This window comes from Populus nigra, chromosome 2, assembly GCF_951802175.1.
Source record: "Populus nigra chromosome 2, ddPopNigr1.1, whole genome shotgun sequence".
NCBI classification, from domain to species: domain Eukaryota; kingdom Viridiplantae; phylum Streptophyta; class Magnoliopsida; order Malpighiales; family Salicaceae; genus Populus; species Populus nigra.
In genome coordinates, this window is record NC_084853.1 from 32,052,843 (window position 1) to 32,073,761 (window position 20,919).

General features: G+C 29.9%; 1 protein-coding gene across 1 annotated transcript; it reads left to right on the plus strand.

The window, feature by feature from the left end:
• Positions 1-367: 367 nt before the first annotated feature.
• LOC133681358 (glucan endo-1,3-beta-glucosidase 7-like) lies at positions 368-2,616 on the plus strand. The gene is made up of 4 exons (XM_062104392.1): positions 368-451; positions 626-1,290; positions 1,382-1,705; positions 2,200-2,616. The coding sequence occupies exons 1-4, from the start codon at positions 385-387 to the stop codon at positions 2,410-2,412; spliced, it is 1,269 nt and encodes a 422-aa protein (XP_061960376.1). The 5' UTR covers positions 368-384; the 3' UTR covers positions 2,413-2,616.
• The last annotated feature ends 18,303 nt before the right edge of the window (positions 2,617-20,919 follow it).

The window sequence follows — 20,919 nt, forward strand, 5'->3', positions numbered from 1 at the left end:
TTAAATAGATTAATAAAAAAAAAAACTTAGATGTTTTTTTTTATCAAGGGTTTGATATTCTTGAGATAAAAAATAATTTGTTCAGTTTCGTTAAATATAGTTTTGGTTTTTTGAGTTTGATTTCTTGGTTGAATTTTGTTGGTTTCTAAAATGTAAAAAAATATCCAACGACCAATTTTTTTAAAAATCTTCTAATTGTTTTTTTAAAGAATATGCTGGATAATCTGACACCTACGTATTGGTTACAAATATGAAGTCCCCTTATTAGAGGTTTCACCACCCGAAGTCATCTTTACGCTTCTGCCCTCGACTTGTAGCATATTCTATATTTAATGCCCACTCCAGTTTCAAAAAATTCAGAATAGAAACCGCTCCTCCTTAGCCATGGTGGTGCTTCCTTCTACTGTTGCTTTCCTACTCCTTTCCTTCTTACAGACTGTAAAAATCGCTAGTAAGTTTGCGTCTCTTTCTATTTTAATTACCTCCTTCCATTTCTAAAGAATTTACCTTAACTGAGCTGTCTTCATTTCAGTCTATGAAAACAAAAAATATGTTGGTGTTCTGTTTTGTCGTTTAAAAATTGATGTTTGATCATCTGCTTTAAATTTTGCTGCTTTTTGTGCAGACTCGCAATCATTCATCGGTATAAACTATGGCCAACTTGCGGCCAACCTTCCACCACCACCATCCACCGCAAAGCTTCTTCAATCCACATCAATCCAAAAGGTTCGATTATATGGATCGGACCCCGCTATAATCAAAGCCTTAGCCAACACCGGAATTAGAATTGTTGTCGGCACTGCAAATGGTGACATTCAAGGACTGGCCTCTGATCCCAATTTTGCCAAGAGCTGGATCAACACAAACGTGCTTCCCTTCTATCCAGCTAGCAATATCATCCTCATCACTGTTGGCAACGAGGTCATGACTTCCAATGACCAGAATCTCATGAACAAGCTCTTACCAGCAATGCAAAATGTACAGAATGCTCTAAATGATGCATCGCTCGGGGGTAAAATTAAGGTCTCCACAGTTCATCCGATGGGAGTGCTCAAGCAGTCTGAGCCACCTTCTTCTGGAAGCTTTGATCCAAGTTATGGGGATCTGATGAAGGGCTTGTTGGAGTTTAATAGTGCGAATGGTTCGCCTTTCGCAATCAATCCCTACCCTTACTTTGCTTACAGAAGCGATCCAAGGCCTGAGACTCTTGCTTTTTGCCTTTTTCAACCGAATGCAGGACGAATGGATGGAAACACTAAGATCAAGTACATGAACATGTTCGATGCTCAGGTGAGAGTAAATAAAATTGCAAGTGCGAAAATTTTGTATCAATAGATGATCTAATAAAAATGCTACTGACAAGTGGTTTAATCAATTGCAGGTGGATGCAGTTTATTCTGCACTGAATTCTATGGGATTTAAGAATGTTGAGATTGTGGTGGCTGAGACTGGATGGCCATATAAAGGAGATGACAACGAAGTAGGGCCAAGCATTGAGAATGCCAAGGCTTACAATGGCAATTTGATTGCACATCTTCGATCGATGGTGGGCACTCCACTCATGCCAGGAAAATCAGTGGATACATACCTCTTTGCTCTTTATGACGAAGACTTGAAACCTGGACCTGGTTCTGAGCGATCATTTGGACTTTTCAAGACTGATCTCACCATGGTTTATGATGTTGGACTCTCTACAAGTAGCCAGGTAAGAACAAAATTTATGTGCATTCATTGGTATTTTGAGCTTTCCTTTGATTTGGCATTAGAATTTCTATGTGTTTGGTTGCGAAGATGGGTTTTAAAACATCACCACGCATTTTGTTTCTTAATAGAATGGACAATTCCTTTTCAAGAAAGAAAAGGGCCAAATTGTAATAAAAAAACCCTTGAACTTAACTTCTGAACAAAAAAAATCCTGATTTTCTATCCTAAACATTATGATTTTTGGAATAGGCTTGTGCTGTTAGGAAATTAACAAAAAAAAAAAAAAACCAGGCACATAATATCTTTTTAATGGCTCTTTATGTCTTTATTAATAATGATAAAAAGAAATGTAAAAAGAAATATTCAATTTTTTAATATAACATTATTATCAACAATATTTGAAATACATAAAATATCATTTTTAGAAAAATAAATCCAAAATATTCTGGCAAATTATACCTGTAAAAACCATTTAATTTATTGAAACAAATTCAGCCACCAGTAGCAGCACCACAACCGCTGCTGCCGCCACCGCCACCCACCACCACAATCACCAACAATAGCAGCAGTACAAGAACGAGCAGTAATAGGAGCACAAGCAGCAGCAGCAGCATAAGCACGAGGAGCAAAAGATGGAGTGTTTTTTGGTTGGTTTTTCTAGAATTGAAAATTTTTAGAATTGGAGTTTCGAGAGATATATTTAATTAGGATTTTTAATTTAGATTTATTGTATGAGTTTATAGAACTTTCTTTGATTTGCCTTTTCTTTTATGACTTGCAAACTTAGAATATGAAGTTGTCAAGAGATGATGAAAACGAGTTAGGGTTTCTCTCTCTATTTTATAAGTTTTTTTGTCGATTCTATTTTTTAGGAATAAATTGAAAAAATAATTGGAAAATCAGTTCAGAAGATATTTGCTGATTGAGTATTATTATTAATTTTTTTTAGATATAATGGGACGAGGAAAGGTGTTACGTATTCGATATTGTGACTTCTTAATATATTTTTATATCTGGACCAATTGGCTCATTTGGTAGAAATTTGATACTTATAAGTATTAGAAATCCTAATTTTTTTTATTACTGTGGGTGTCCAGGTCAGCTTACGCACACTTCAACTAATCTCACGGGCCCTGAAGTTAACGACCATGTAAGTCTCCAGTGGCCCTGAGATTTGTGAGACTCAAACTAGTGACCTCTAGGAAGCAAACTCAGCACCTGCTCAGTTGAGCTACACCCCCTCATGGTTCAAAAGTTTCAATTTTGGTAGATTTCGTTTAAGGGTGAGCAAAAAAACCGAAAAACTGATTAAACCGAAAAAACCGGAAAGAATTTAACAGAAAAAACTGAATTAAGAAAAAAAACCGAATAAACCGATTAAAAAGCCTAAGAAAAAAATCGGTTCGGTTCGATTTCAGTTTTTGAAATATTAAACCGATTGAACCGAACCGAACCGAACCAAACTGGTTTAACCAACATTTAAACCCACTATAAAAGGAAACCTAAAACTAAATTTCACAATCCTTCAGCTCTCCGTCGCCCCCTCTCTCCCAAATATCTTTCAAATTGTCCCTCTATCACCACTCTCCTTCTCTAATTCTCTCATCATTCTTTGATTCTTTAGATCAAAAAATTCAAAACTCAAGCCTTTATAAACATAAGATGAAGGAATAAAAAATGTTTAACCTCAAATTTTTATCTTTCCCTCTTTCATACTATATATTTCATCATTATTATTTATAAACAAAAGATGAAGAGATAGAAAACGTTTTTTGCTATATGTTTTTGCATAAAAGCCTTTTAGAGACAGTAGAAAATGTTTTTTGCTCTTGCGCATGGTAATACGACCATCATCAAAGGATGTGAATTAGGGATATTTTGCCCTCATTTTTGCTATCTGAATTAATTAGAGACAATCTCAGTTTCATAGATTTTTCAAGGTTGTTTTGGATTTTTTATGAGTTGGTCCTCTTATCATTTAGATTATTATTTTGCAGTTTGCACACGGCTAAAACCCTTGCTATTTAGATCAATCAATTCATCATCCATTTTCTCCATTTGTTGGCATCTTGCCCTTCACATGAAACATAACTTGATAGCATCAGTTTTTTCAATTTTTTTCCTCAATTAACCGAACCAAACTAAAATAAAAATGGTCGGTTTGAATTGGTTTTAGTTTGATTTCGGTTCTGAATTAAAAAAAATCAATTTGGTTGATTTTTTAAATAAAAACTGAACCGAATCAAAAATATTCATCCCTATATTTCTGGGTGGAATTGTGAATATTTTCTTATGATGCATCTTTTATCGTTCTTATCCATGCAAACAACAATAAAATATATATAGCCTTGTTGCGGGTAGTTAATAAAAAGATTAAAAAAAAAAGAAAATATTATAAAACACTCGTGTCTTCATTAACAAAAGGAAGTTCATCACTAAACCCAAAACGTTTACTGCTTAGTCCACTATTTGTTCGCTATATTTAAACACCAAAAAACAGAAACATTACCTAGAAATCAATATTAGAGTGATAACCCCGACAGGATCTCTGTAATCAACATCTATGACACCAGCACCTACATCAATCGAGTGCTTCCATGCCAATCCCAATCTAGGTGCTAAAACAACAGAACTCAATTTTAGAAACATAACCAAACCGTCTGCGAACATAAATTAAAAGGTATGAAGTGAGATTTAGCAATGCTCAAATATGTAGGGATAAGGGCTTTCCCTCTAGCTGGAACCTCTATCTCTAAGGCACTGCACAACATTAGAAACAAAAACCCATGAATTTGCTAATAATCCTGCATCCTTCAAAAAATGAAAACACTAGAAGAGGGTTTTGCTTAATACATGGAGAGATCACAGCCAGCAACAAGCAGAGAGCATCTAGAGGGCAAAGCAGCGCTTTCAGAGAGCTTTTTCACTTTCAGGAGAGATGATGGAATTGGAGCGGCTTCGTGGACGCCATTTTGTTGGAGCTTGGGGATTTTATGAGAAGTCTATTTGATTTCAGGGCTGTTGTTTCGTAATTCTGCTTGGGGCATTTTGAGAACTTGAGGGTTCAAATGATAACAAAATGGGAGTTGTCTAAGGTACTCTCGAAGCTGCAGATTGCAGAGGAAAAAAAAAAAAACAATTCAACATTGTAGCTTCGTTGGGTTTTACGAGTAAAGTTACCGTGCTTAACATGATTTGTAGTAAATTTTTCCACGCTATCTACCTTAGATAAAGTTATCCAATACATTATTTGTTCAAAACATGTTCCTTTTTTTTTTTTGGATGCATTAGTTCATTGAATTGTGTTTAACCGTGGTTGAGCTAAAAATTTTAAAATCATAAAAACAATATCAAAATTATAGGAAATTTTTAAGTTGCGTCATTAAACTCAATAACCCGGATGACAAATAATAATGTACTTTGGATTTTTTAAAAATTAAAGATAGCAAGAAACCCTGTAAAAAAACAAATCAAAATCAATTAATCATACAGAAATCAAAATAAAAAATATTATAATGATCAATTCAAAATAAATCAAATGCTTAAAAATAATTTTGATAAGCACAAGCTACGCAGCCGACCTAACCTTTCAAGCCCATGATTTGGGTCATGAAATCCACTAGGTTTAATAATTTAAATTTTTAAGTGAGTATAAGATAAATAATATTAAATAAAAAAACTAAAAGTTGAAAATGGAAGAAAAAAAATAAAGGAAAACAAATTTGCAAGATGACTTTTTTTCTATAAAAAAACATTAACATTGTGATATATTGAAGGAGTCCGGGTCAACCAAAGTTAACTTGTTATATCCATAATTAGAAACATGAGACTGTGATAATCATTCAAAAAGCAATTTTGAACAAATTAACTTCATAAGAAAAAGAAAAACAAAACACATCGCAAAGACAATTTCAAAATAAAATAAATGCTTTTTTTTTCAATGTGGCATATTTGTTTTTTTTTTAATATTGAAACGACAATATATTAAATTGACCCAGATATCATGGATTAACCTGTCAAACATATGATCCAGGTCATGGACTTAGTCAGGTTTAATAATGTTTTCTAAAAATTATTTTTTACTTAAAGATAAAATAATAAAGCTTTTAAAAAATAAAACAAAAATCCCAAAAAAACCCCTAACATGTGGGCCTTCAAGCTTAGGCGCGCGCACCAATACCTGATTTTATTTTTATATATATCTTTTTAAGGAGCAAATCACTTGTCATTCAACTTTTTTTTAAAAAAATAATAATTAAATGATGCTCAAATTTCGGCCACAATAGTGGTAGCTGAGAAATTATGGTAAGGTAATTTTTTATCTAAAAACTCATATTTCAACCCATTTTAACCTAAAACTACCTTGTAAAAACCCTTTAAACATCTAGAAATTAATTTATCAACCTAGAAAACCTGAAAGAGGTCTAAAAACACAATAAAACTGGGTAAAAAACAAATTCTTCGACTTCGATTTGATTTTTTAGGAAATATTAAGGTTCTAAACAACCACAATCAAATTTCTCTTATCAAATGAAAGTCATTGGCACCAAGATCAACCATTTTTGTTGTTGGGATGAGTGTAAACAATTACTTTCTCTCTCTACACTGAAATCTAGCGACTTTTTCTTTCTCACAAATCAAGGACTGAAAAATAAAAAGAATAAAAAATTATATGAAAATTGAATTTTCAATAACTAAAGAAACTAAATTTTCATGAACTGAAAAGTAGGGGTGATGAAACTGAAATTTTTTGTTCAAAGTTTGAAGTCACCACCTATATTCCTTGTCTTTTTCATGTTGGTTGTCTATCTTTCAATTTCATCATTTCTTAAAAATAAGAATTAATTAGGTTCAATTTGAGCTCAAAATGATACACTTACGGAAAAAAAAGTCCCAGGCTGAAAATGAAAATCTAGATAAAGTGAATTGTTCTGATTCATAAGAAAGTGAGACAATGCATAGTAAATGATGAACAATGAAATGAACACACCTTTTAGTTTATTTTGTAATAATTAGTGAACTTAGCCAAGCTTCATTGTAAATAAAATAAAAATAATTTCTAACATAAAAATCACACTATTAAAGTTTTTTAGTTTTTTTAACATAGTATTTTTTAATTATGAACTTAAAATTTGACATGCATGTCTAATAAAATAATTGATAATTATATATACCAATAAATATTTAAAAATTTGTTAGCAATAATCAAAGACTAAATCAAAAAACTAAGAGATAGATGCATATTAAAAGATATTAGCTCATGTCATTGGAGAGTCATTAAATGTTTTTTTTTATTTAATTATATGTCAACAATGCTCTTATGAGAGTAATAATTTTAATTCTATTGAAACAATTTTTTTCCTTTTCTTTTAATATATATATCTTTTTTGTTCTATATTCTTTATTTAATAAAAAAAATATTATTATTTGTGTTGTAATATTATTATTTTTATAATAATTCAAAGTTTTAATATAAAAAATATTATTATATGTGTTATAAATATTCTTGGAATTCTTAAAATCATTATTTGTGTTATAAATATTATTATTTTTATTATAATTCTAAATATTCATCTAAAAAATATTATTATTTGTGTTAGAAATATTGAAAGTATAATTGAAAGTAGGGGTGATCATTTTCGGTTCGGTATGGTTTTTATCAAAAACAAGTAACCAAACCGAATTTTTTTAAAAGAAAAAAAAACGAAACCGGTTTCGGATCGGTTCGGTTTTTTGGACAAAAACCGGTTCAAACCAATTTGACTTGGTTTTAGCTCAGTTTTTTTCCGGTTTGACTCAGTTTTTTCAGTTTGGCTCGTTTTTCCCTGATTTGGCTCGGTTTTGTTTTCGGTTTTTTCAGTTTGGGTTTGGTTCGGTTTCGTTTTTTCGGTTTCAGGCTTATAAAACTGGAACCGAACCGAACTAGTCAGTTTTTTAAAAATTTTATTCGGTTTAATCGGGGTTTTTTCATGGTTCGGTTTTCTCGGTTATTTTTTTTTGGGTTTTCTCGGTTTAATCGGTTTTTTGATTTTTTTGTTCACCTCTAATTGAGACTATTAATAGAACAAATATTCATCTAAATATAATTATTTTTATTATAATTGAAAGTATTAATAGAACAAATATTATTATTTGTGGTATAAATATTATTATTTTTATTATAAATCTATTAGGTGCTGAACCAATTGGCCTTGGGTCCTGTGTGAGGACCCAATGCTCTTGGGTCTGGTGGCAATACCCATTTCTCTTGGGTCCGGACGCAGGATCCAAGAACATTGGGTCCCGAGGCAGGACCCAAGAACATTGGGTCCCGAGGCAGGACCCAATGGTCTTGGGTCTGGGGTTATGTTATGAATATTGTTATTTTTATTATAATTCTAAGTATTCATATCAAAAATATTATTATTTGTTTTTTAATTATTATTATTTTTATTTTGATTCAAAGTATTAATATAAAAAATATAATAATTTGTGTTAGAAATATTGTTGGGTTTCTTAATATAATTATTTGTGTTATAAATATTATTATTTTTATTATAATTCTAAATATTCATCTAAAAAATATTATAATTTAGGTTATCAATATTATTTTCTTTTTATAATTCAACGTATTCATCTTAAAAATATTATTATTTGCGGGTTTCTTATTATAATTATTTGTGTTATAAATATTATTACTTTTCTTATGATTCAACATATTCATATCAAATATATTATTATTTGTGTTCTAATATTATTTTTTTTATAATAAGTCAAAGTTTTAATATAAAAAAATATTATTATTTGTGTTATAAATATTGTTGGGTTTCTAAATAAAATTATTTGTGTTATAAATGTTATTATATTTATTATAATTCTAAATATTCATCTAAAAAATATTATTATTTGTGTTTGAAATATTGTTGGATTTCTAAATATACTTATTTTTATTATAATTGAAAGTATTAATAGAAAAAATATTATTATTTTTATTATAGTTCTCTTGGGTGATAAACTGATTGGCCTTGGGTCCTTCGTGAGGACTCAATTCTGTTGGGTCCGGTGTCAAGACCCAATGCTCTTGGGTCCTGCCGTAGGACCGAAGTCTCTTGGGTCCTGGGTTGGGACCCAAATGGCTTAGGTCCTGGGCAAGACCCAATGTTCTTAGGTCTTGGATTGTGTTATAAATATTGTTATTTTTCTCATAATTCTAAGTATTCATATCAAAAATATTATTATTTGTGTTGTTGTTGTTATTATTATTATTATTATTATTTAATTCTAAGTATTAATATAAAGAATATTATAATTTGTGTCATAAATATTCTTAGGTTTTTTTATATAATTATTTGTGTTATAAATATTACTTTCTTTATATAATTCAATCGTAATCATCTTAATGATATTATTATTTGTGTTGCAATATTATTATTTTAATAATAATTCAAAGTATTAAAAGAAAAAATATTATAATTTGTGTTATAAATATTCTTGGGTTTCTTAATATAATTATTTGTGTTATAAATATTATTTTCAATTTATAATTCAACGTATTCATTTTAAAGATATTATTATTTGTGTTGCAATATTATTATTTTAATAATAATTCAAAGTTTTAATATAAAAAATATAATTATTTCTGTTAGAAATATTGTTAGGTTTCTTAATATAATTATTTGTGTTATAAATATTATTATTTTATTATAATCCTAAATATTCATCTCAAAAATATTATTATTTGTGTTAGAAATATTGTTGGGTGTCTAAATATAATTATTTGTGTTATAAATATTATAATTTTTATTATAGTTGAAAGTAATAATAGAAAAAATATTATTATTTGTGGGTACATATATTATTATTTTTATTATAAATCTCCTAGGTGATGAACCAATTGGCCTTAAGTCCTGTGTGAGGACTTTATTCTATTGAATCCGGTGCCGGCACCAAATGCTATTGTTTCCAAGATCGGGACCCAACTGGGTTGGGTCCTGCGTCAAAACCCAATGCTTTTGGGTCTTGCGGCAAGACCTAATTTTCTTTGTGCTGTAGATATTTTTATTTTTCTTATCATTCAACGTATTAATATCAAATATATTATTATTTGTGTTGTAATGTTATTATTTTTATAATAATTCAAAGTTGTAATATAAAAAATACTATTATTTGTGTTACAAATATTCTTGGAATTCTTAATATAATTATTTTTGTTATAAATATAATTATTTTTGTATTATAATTCTAAATATTCATCTCAAAAATATTATTATTTATGTTCGAAATATTGTTGGGTTTCTAAATATAATTATTTGTGTTATAAATATTATTATTTTATTATAATTGAACCTGGGTTCTGCGTCAGGACCCAATGTTCTTGGGTGTAGGGTTGTATTATAAATATTATTAATTTTCTTATAATTCAATGTATTCATATCAAAAATATTATCATTTGTTTTTTAAGTATTATTATTTTTATTTGGATTCAAAGTCTTAATATAAAAATTATTATATTTTGTGTTAGAAATATTCTTGGGTTTCTTAATATAATTATTTGTGTTATAAATATTATTATTTTTCTTATAATTCAATGTATTTATCTCAAAGATATTATTATTTGTGTTGTAATATTATTATTTTTTGTAATAATTCAAAGTTTTAATATAAAAAATATTATTATTTGTGTTGTAAATATTGTTGGGTTTCTAAATATAATTATTTGTGATATAAATGTTATTATATTTATTATAATTCTAAATATTCATCTAAAAAATATTATTATTTGTGTTTGAAATATTGTTAGGTTTCTAAATATACTTATTTTTATTATAATTGAAAGTATTAATAGAAAAAAATATTATTATTTGTTGTAAAAAAAATATTTTTTTTTATTATAGTTCTCTTGGGTGATGAACCAATTGGCCTTGGATCCTTTGTGAGGATCCAATTCTGTTGGTTCCGGTTTCAGACCCATCGCTCTTGGGTCCTGCCGAAGGACCGAAGTTCTTGGGTCCTGGGTTGGGACCCAAATGGCTTGGGTCCTGTGTGAGGACCCAAAGTTCTTTGATCTTGGGTTGTGTTATAAAAATTATTATATTTTGTGTTAGAAATATTCTTGGGTTTCTTAATATAATTATTTGTGTTATAAATATTATTATTTTTCTTATAATTCAATGTATTCATCTCAAAGATATTATTATTTGTGTTGTAATATTATTATTTTAATAATAATTCAAAGTATTAATATAAAAAATATTATAATTTGTGTTATAAATGTTATTGGGTTTCTTAATATAATTATTTGTGTTATAAATGTTATCTTCTTTTTATAATTCAACGTATTCATCTTAATGATATTATTATTTGTGTTGCAATATTATTATTTTTATATGAATTGAAAGTTTTAATATAAAAAATATTATTATTTGTGTTATAAATATTATCTTTTTTTTATAATTCAACGTATTCATCTTAATGATATTATTATTTGTGTTGCAATATTATTATTTTTATATGAATTGAAAGTTTTAATATAAAAATTATTATTATTTGTGTTAGAAATGTTGTTGGGTTTCTTCATATAATTATTTGTGTTATAAATATTATTATTTTTATTATAATTCTAAATATTCATCTAAAAAATATTATAATTTGGGTTATGAATATTATTTTCTTTTTATAATTCAACGTATTCATCTTAAAGATATTATTATTTGCAGGTTTCTTATTATAATTATTTGTGTTATAAAAATTATTACTTTTCTTAAAATTCAATGTATTCATATCAAAGATATTATTATTTGTGTTCTAATATTTTTTTTATAATAAGTCAAAGTTTTAATATAAAAAATATTATTATTTGTGTTATAAATATTGTTGGATTTCTAAATATAATTATTTGTGATATAAATGTTATTATATTTATTATAATTCTAAATATTCATCTAAAAATATTATTATTTGTGTTTGAAATATTGTTGGGTTTAAATATACTTATTTTTATTATAATTGAAAATATTAATAGAAAAAATATTATTATTTGTTGTAAAAATGTTTATTTTTTTTATTATAGTTCTCTTGGGTAATGAACAAATTGGCCTTGGGTCCTTTGTGAGGACTCAATTTTGTTGGTTCCGGTGTCAGGACCCAACGCTCTTGGGTCCTGCCACATGACCGAAGTTTCTTAGGTCCTGAGTTAGGACCCAAATGGCTTGGGTCCTGTGTGAGGACCCAATACTTTTTGGTCCTGGGGCAAGACCCAATGTTCTTGGGTCTTGGGTTGTGTTATAAATATTATTATTTTTCTTACAATTCTAAGTATTCATATCAAAAATATTATTATTTGCGTGTTATTATTATTATTATTATTATTATTTAATTCTAAGTATTAATATAAAAAAAATATTATAATTTGTGTTATGAATATTCTTGGGTTTCTTAATATAATTATTTATATTTTAATATTACTTTCTTTTTATAATTCAACGTATTCATCTTAAAGATATTATTATTTGTGTTGCAATATTATTATTTTAATAATAGTTCAAAGTATTAATATAAAAAATATTATAATTTGTGTTTATAAATATTCTTGGGTTTTTCAATATAATTATTTGTGTTATAAATATTATTTTATTTTTATAATTCAATGTATTCATCTTAAAGATATTATTATTTGTGTTTCAATATTATTATTTTAATAAGAATTCAAAGTTTTAATATAAAAAATATTATTATTTTTGTTAGAAATATTGTTGGTTTTCTTAATATAATTATATGTGTTATTTTTATTATAATTCTAAATATTCATCTTAAAAATATTATGATTTGTGTTGCAATATTATTATTTTAATAATAACTCAAAGTATTAATATAAAAAAAATATTATAATTTGTGTTATAAATATTCTTGGGTTTCTTAATATAATTATTTGTGTTATAAATATTATTTTCTTTTTATAATTCAATGTATTCATCTTAAAGATATTATTATTTGTGTTGCAATATTATTATTTTAATAAAAATTCAAAATTTTAATATAAAAAGTATTATTATTTTTGTTATAAATATTATTATTTTTATTATAATTCTAAATATTCACCTTAAAAATATTATTATTTGTGTTAAAAATATTGTTGGGTTTCTAAATATAATTATTTTTGTTATAAACATTATTATTTTTCTTATAATTAAACTTGGGTTCTACGTCAGGATCCAATGTTCTTTGGTGTTGGGTTGTGTTATAAATATTATTAATTTTCTTATAATTCAATGTATTTATATCAAAAATATTATTATTTGTTTTTTAAGTATTTTTATTTTTATTTTGATTCAAAGTATTAATATAAAAATTATTATATTTTGTGTTAGAAATATTCTTGGGTTTCTTAATATAATTATTTGTGTTATAAATATTATTTGTTTTTATAATTCAATGTATTCATCTTAATGATATTATTATTTGTGTTGCAATATTATTATTTTAATAATAATTCAAAGTTTTAATATAAAAAATATTATTATTTGTGTTAGAAATATTGTTGGATTTCTTAATATAATTATTTGTGTTATAAATATTATTATTTTTATTATAATTCTTAATATTCATCTTAAAAATATTATTATTTGTGTTAGAAATATTATTGGGTGTCTAAATATAATTATTTATGTTATAAATATTATTATTTTTATTTTAATTGAACTTGGGTTCTACGTCAGGACCAAATGCTATTGGGTGTTGGGTTTTGTTATAAATATTATTATCTTTCTTTTAATTCAAAGTTTTCATATCAAAAATATTATTATTTTTTTAAAAAAATATTATTATTTTTATTTTAATTAGAATTATTAATACAAAAAATATTATAATTTGTGTTAGAAATATTGTTGGGTTTCTAAATATAGTTATTTGTATAATGGTTAGGTTTTACCCGATAAGATGAAGATCTCCTTACCGAGAAATACTTTTCTTAAACCATAGACAGACCAACAATTAGAAAACACGACAAGAACTTAGTTTTTTATCAGACAATTAAACAATACAGCTTACCTTATGTAGGGCGTATTAGGGGTGGTAATATCTTCCCTTTATGCAACTAGTCCCTGTGCCCAATCTTTGAGACTAGTTAGGGTTCCTAGTGACTAAAATACTAGGTGACAACTCTCATTCCTGCTTTTCATGTATAAAAGTTAAGAATTCCTTGTCTCGCTGAATTTTCTAGAAACCACAACCTAAGAGAGGAAGATCGTCGTGACACCGCATACGTGCGACATCCTTAAGTAACCAACATAATCTAACAATCTCTTTGGTAGTAGATGCTATAAAACGATATTCTGCTTCAGTTGAATATTGAGAAACAATAGATTGTTTCTTGCTCTTCCAAGAAATAAGAGAATCACCTAAAAAGATACAGAAACCGGTAACAAACTTGTGATATGTGGGATTACTGCCATAATCAACATCAGAGTATGAACACAGCAGCAAGGAAGAGGTGGATGAGAGTAAAAGATTTTGAAAGATCGTACCACGAAGATATCGCAAAATATGAAGAATAGTAGCTTAGTGAACTGTAGTAGAATAAGCAACAAACTGACTAACAATATGAACAATTTATGTAATATCTGGATGAGTAATAATGAGATATACCAAGCTCCCAATAATAGCACAATATAAAGTAAGATCTGTTAAAGGTACACCATCAGAAGAAGAATACCTTGCGTTAACCTCAATGAGATTATCTACAGTATTGTTATCAGTAAGTCTAGCCCGCTTAAGAATATCTACAACATATTTCTACTGAGAAAGAAAACCTGTAGGTGAGTAAGCTATCTCAATATCCAAGAAATCTCGAAAATAATCCAAATCCTTCATTTCAAACTGTCTAGCCAATTCTGTCTTCAAAACTAAAATACCATCAATGTCATCACCAGTAATAATCATATCATCAACATATAAAGAAAGAATAATACAACCTGCAACACTTAATAAAAAAAGCATAATCATGATTACTAGAAACAAGTCCAAGAGATGAGATCACAACAGAAAATTTCTCAAACCAAGCACGAGGTATTTGTTTGAGACCATATAACATTTTCTTTAGCTTACAAACATATGCAGAGTCATGTGAAACACCAAAAGGGGGCGCCATATAAACTTCTTCTTGAAAATCTCCATTCGAAAAGGTATTTTTAATATCAAGTTGAGAGATATACCACTGACGAACCAAAGCTACAACAATAAGAGTACGGATAGTAATCATTTTTGCAACTGGGACAAATGTCTCCTCATAATCCATACCATATTATTGAGAGTATCCTTTTGCAACTAACCTAACTTTGTATCGCTCAATAGACCCATCGGAATTAGTCTTGATCTTATACACCCAACGACATCCAACAACACTCTTACCAAAAGGTAGAGGAACCAAATCCCAAGTATTTGTGTTATGCAAAGCAAAAAGTTCCTCATCCATAGTTTGCTGCAAAAAAAGATCAAGAATTGCCTCTTTATAGGAAAAGGGTTAAAAGAGATAATGAACAGAAGCTAAAAAAGAAGTAAAGGATGAAGAATAACAAGAATAAGCAAATTCTGGTAGTTTTATGGACTTATGAATGTGTATGGATTGATGTAGATGTGGATCCACAATCTCAAACGAAGCTTAGGGGGTTGTAGATGAGAATGGAGCTTCAGATGTGTCGGAGAGTAAAATGTCAGTACCTGCAAAATGATGAGTACAAATTGGTTGAACATGGGAAATGGTATCTGAGGTACTAGGAACCTAAGATGATAAACTATCAAAATCCTCAGAAAAGGGATCTATATGAATAATATTAGGTCTAGTCAAGCTATGAGTAGTGGATGGAATAGAAAATAAAGGTATATGCTCAAGAAAGATAACATGATGAGATACATAAAGTTTGTGAGTTATTGGATCAAACAACGCTACCCCTTTGTACCTCCATCATAACCTAGAAAGAAACAAATAACAGATCGAGAGGACAACTTACTGCATTCTGCATGAGGACGAAGAATGAAACAATTACAACAAAAAACTCTAAAGGAGGAATAATCAGGGACATACCCATATAACTTTTCAAAAGGAGAGAAACTTGAACTATGAGATTGTATTAATCAAACTTAGAGCAGTAAGGATAACTTCTCCCCAAACTCACAAGGAACAAAATCAGACAACAAGAGAGAACAAGCAGTTTTGACAATGTGCCTATGTTTTCTTTCAGCAACACCATTTTGCTCAAGAGTATCTGTACACAAAGTTTGGTGAATGGTTCCATCTAAGGTAAGCAACTCACATAATATATTAGAGGTGTGTGTATTCACCACCCAAATTACACCTAAAATATTTGATAACAACAAAATGTTGAGTTTTGACAAGAGTTCGAAAGGCTGTATATATCTCAAAGAATTCAAAATGATGTTTCATTAAATAAACCCAACAATAACGAGTACGATCATCAATAAAAGAAACATGATATCAAGACCCTCCTTTATGGCAATAGGAGAAGGTCCCCATACATTAGAATGAATCAAGTCAAATGGGAAAGAAGAAACAGAAATACTTTAATTAAAAGGTAAAGCGGAAAATTTCACCAGTTTACATTCACTACAATCAGAAATATCACAAGGATGCAATTTTTCTAAATCTCTTGTGGATGCCAAAAATCTCAAATGAGAAGATGAAACATGACCTAGATGAGAATGCCATAAATAAAAACTAGAAGAGGAATGACTCAAACGAAATGAAGACAAATCAACAGTAGCAGAAGCAGCACCAATAACAACAACTAACACATTTAACTCATCCAAAATATATAGTCCATTCTCCCTACGGCCTGTCCCAATCAACTTTTGCAAGAGCTTTTAGACAAAGGGTTCATACGACCAAGCAACTCACCTTTGGGGGCACCCATATTATTTATGAAGAAGAAAGATAGATGACACGACCAAAAAATTGGTGTCTTCTCCCAAGTGTAGGAGTGTCGAAGTAATAAATAACCCGACAAGACCGGGGTCGAACCATAGAGAGGTTAACTATATAAATTATAAATAATAATAATAATAATAATAATAATAATAATAATAATAATAAGTTGAAGAGAGCTCTGAGATGTGATATTAATATAAGGATTAAACAATGATAAAAACAATTGTCAAGGTTAGAGGATCCATTAATGGTATTTCAAACAAGTATAATATAAACTCTTATTACTCAATTGGAAACCACACACAAAGGAGGTTCCAATCGGATTATAAATTGTTAACATGATTACATTAGTTATCTTATTCGAGTAATGCTAATACTTGTAAATGTTGTCAGGTATTCATGATTATAACTTATGTTAACAACAAATCAAGTTCCTTTCATAGCACAGGTGTCGGTTATACCATACGGTTTGGGCTATGAAAGTGTCAAGTATTTATTATACCAAGGTTATACAACATAAATCTAGATTAACCATTTAACAAGCAAAATATTAAGAGTGAATAAGATAACAAATACAAAACATGGTAGTATCAAACATTAAAGTCCATGTTGAATTTATACTATACTTATTCTTACACCATTAGTGTAACCTTTTCACCTTGACATAATAAACTTAGCTAAACATAATGAAGAAGAGAAACCTAAATAAACAAGATAAGAACATAAATAAGATATAAGTTAACTAAGTAAAGGAAATGAAATGAAAAGCATAAACAAGAGATTAATATAAACAAAACTTAGGCATTACAAAAATATAAAGAGAGAGCAAGAACATGATCTTGATCTGAAAACCAAGATGCCTCAATGCATGGCAAATGCCTCCTTTTATAGGCCAAAATTTAGAACTATTGATTTGATGACTAATTGTTGAGTGGGTGGCCACATCTTGACTTGGTGATAATTCTTATCTTCTTGTCTAAACAAAACGTCATTGCTAACGTCTGAATTTGAATAGATTGTCCACATGAAAGTTCTAGGAAATTGTCTTAGCTTTCCAATAAAAAAAGAATCAGTGCATTTGGACTTATAGAACTCGAGTTATGGGCTGAACACTGAACAATGTCTAGGCTGCAGGACATATTCTGACTTCTCTGTTGTTGCTAAGATTTGGACTTCCAAACAGTATAATTGAGTCTTGGACTCCTATGAATGTTTTAGGCCTATGTCTTAGCTTTCCATACATATAAACCAGACCTAAATCCAAGTTTTACAGCTCTAGTTATGATCCAATAACCGAATGGTGTTCTGGTTTGGACTGAACCAACATCTCTTTTCTAAGCTTAACCCTCTCTTTGTCTTCTCAATTTCAGTAGTTAAACTCATCAATCAATCCTTTGATTTATGTGATAGGCCTGCATTTAAGATGAACATTTACCATAAATTAAATGTATCTTGTAGTATCAGACTTGTTATTATAAACCATGCTCTAGTTAAGGAATTATTGATACTTCAAGTACAAAATGATGATATAAAACCTTGATAAAAATGCACTTTTAAGTACTAATCAATGGAATGTTGAAGCTTTGCATAGATTACCGTCAGCTGAATAAAGTGATGGTAAAGAACAGATATCCGCTTCCGCAGATAGATGATTTGTTCGATCAGTTGAAGGGTGCTAAAATATTCTTAAAGATTGATTTAAGATTAGGATACTACCAGATGCGAATGAAAGGGCAAGGTGTGCCAAAAACTGCCTTCAGAAGTCGCTACGGACACTTCGAGTTCTTGGTGCTACCCTTTGGATTAACTAATGCTCCAACACTTTTTATGGATTTAATGAACTGAGTATTCCAACCATACCTTGATAAGTTTATTATCGTATTCATCGATGACATCTTGGTTTACTCCAAATCCTATGAGGAGCATGAACAACACTTGAGACAGACACTATAGACTCTGAGGAGCCGCCAATTGTATGCCAAGTTGGATAAATGTGACTTCTGGTTAAAAGAAGTTACCTTTTTGGGGCATGTAGTGTCTTCAAAAGGCATTGTGGACCCTCAGAAGGTGGAAGTAGGTTTGAGATGGGAAAGGCCTACTACGGTAACTGAAATTCATAGTTTTCTCGGATTGGCAGAGTATTATAGGAGGTTTATCGAAGGGTTTTCAATGATAGCAACTTCATTGACACGACTCACCAGGAAGAACATAAAATGGGAGTGGTCAAAGGAGTGCGATGAGACCTTTCAAGAATTGAAGAGAAGGCTTACTACTACCCCCATACTAATCCTTCCATCCGGAACAGAAGGCTTTGTAGTCTACAGTGATGCCTAAAAAAAAGACTGGGTTATGTCCTAATGCAGCATGGAAAAGTAGTTGCCTATGCATCGAGACAACTAAAGACTCATGAAGTCAACTACCCAGTTCATGACTTAGAATTGGCAGCAGTAGTTTTTGCTTTACGATTATGAAGGCACTACTTATATGGATCCCGGGTTTAAATTTTCATGGATCATAAGAGCCTTAAATATTTGATGTCGCTGAAGGAGTTAAATATGCGACAATGGAGATGGGTAGAATTAATTAAAGACTACGACTGTGTTATAGATTATCATCTATTAAAAGCGAATGTAGTCGCGGATGCTCTCAGATGTAAAGACAAGGTGATTAGGGGTGGACCAGCGACTTGGAATGAGGAAACCATGATTGAGCTAAAGAGATTAGGGGCAATATTAAATGTAAGTCCAGAAGGATCCTTAATTGCTCAACTAAGGGTGAAGTTAAGATATCGAGAGCAAATATTAGAGGCAAAATAGCTTCATGATGAAGTGTTAAAAGTAAGAATAAAACTAGAATGGGGGGGGGAACTCTTTTTCAAATGGGTGAGGATAGAATAATGATGTTGGGGCAACGTTTGTATATGCCTAACAACAAAGCCCTTAAACAAAAGTTGCTACGAGAGGCTCACGATTCTAAGTTCACTATACATCCAAGTAGTACTAAGTGTACCAAGATCTGAAACAGGTTTACTGGTGGCCAAATATGAGAAAAGAAGTGGATGGCTATGTGGCAAAATATAGTATTTGCCAACAAGTAAAAGTAAAACACCAAAAACCAGCAGGGCTGTTACAACCATTACCAATTCCTTAGTGGAAGTGGGAGATGATCAAAATGGACTTTGTGTTGGGACTACCTAGAGGAAAGAGGGGAAATGATGCAATCTGGGTCATGGTGGAACAACTAACTAAGTCTGCCCTTTTCCTACCAGTAAAGATGACAGATCCAGTTGACAAGTTGGCTAAGATTTATGTGAACGAAGTTGTAAGGCTTTATGGAGTCCCAACATCAATTGTTTCAGACTAAGATCCAAGATTAACTTCACGTCTCTGGTCGAGAATACAACATGCCTTGGGAACAAATTTGAGTATCAATATTGCCTTTCATCCGCAGACTAATGGCCAATCTGAGAGAGTTATTCAGATCTTAGAGGATTTACAAAGGGCAGGTGCTTTGAAATTTGGTGGAAACTGGGAGGAGCACCTGTCACTAGTAGAATTCACATATAACAACAGTTATCAGACAACAATTGGAATGGCCCCATTTGAAGCTCTTTATGGCAGAAAGTGTAGGGCACCCTTGTGTTGGGAAGAAGTTGGGGACAAAAAGTTGTATGGGGCAAAATTAGTACAAATCACTACAAAAAAAGTTTGGATTATTAAGGATCGAATGAAGGTGGCTCAGGATAGACAGAAGAAGTATGCAGATATTCGAAGAAAACCACTTGAATTTTTTCCTGGAGATAAAGTATTTATGAAGGTAGCTCCATGGAAGCACATATTGAGATTTGGCATGAAGGGGAAGTTAGCTCTGAGGTTCATCGAACGATTTGAAATCCGAAAAGGTATCGGACCTATAGCATATGAAATAAACTTGCCCTTCATGTTTCTTTGCTGCGAAAAGCCGATGTAGACCCTTCGAGAGTGTTACCTCAAGTGCCAGTGGAGGTAAAAGAAGACTTAGCACTTGAGGTAAGACCGATAAAGATACTCGATTGGGGCGAGAAAGAACTTCGTAATAAGAAAGTTCCCATCATCAGAGTCTTATGGCGAATCTCATAAATCGAGGAAGAAACATGCGAGAGAGAATCAGAAAGGAGACGAAAATTCCCCAACTTGTTTATAAACTCAGGTACATCACTCAAATTTCAAGGACAAAATTTCTATTAGGAGGGGAGAATGTAAACCCCAGGAAAAATAAATAAATAAATAAATAAATAAAAGTGAAGAAATTCATGCATA

Coding starts and splice junctions, on each gene's coding strand:
- LOC133681358 (XM_062104392.1), top strand. CDS start 385: ATGGTGGTGCTTCCTTCTACTGTTGCTTTCCTACTCCTTTCCTTCTTA. Junction 1,291..1,381: donor TGAACATGTTCGATGCTCAG/GTGAGAGTAAAT, acceptor AATCAATTGCAG/GTGGATGCAGTTTATTCTGC. Junction 1,706..2,199: donor GACTCTCTACAAGTAGCCAG/GTAAGAACAAAA, acceptor AAACAAATTCAG/CCACCAGTAGCAGCACCACA.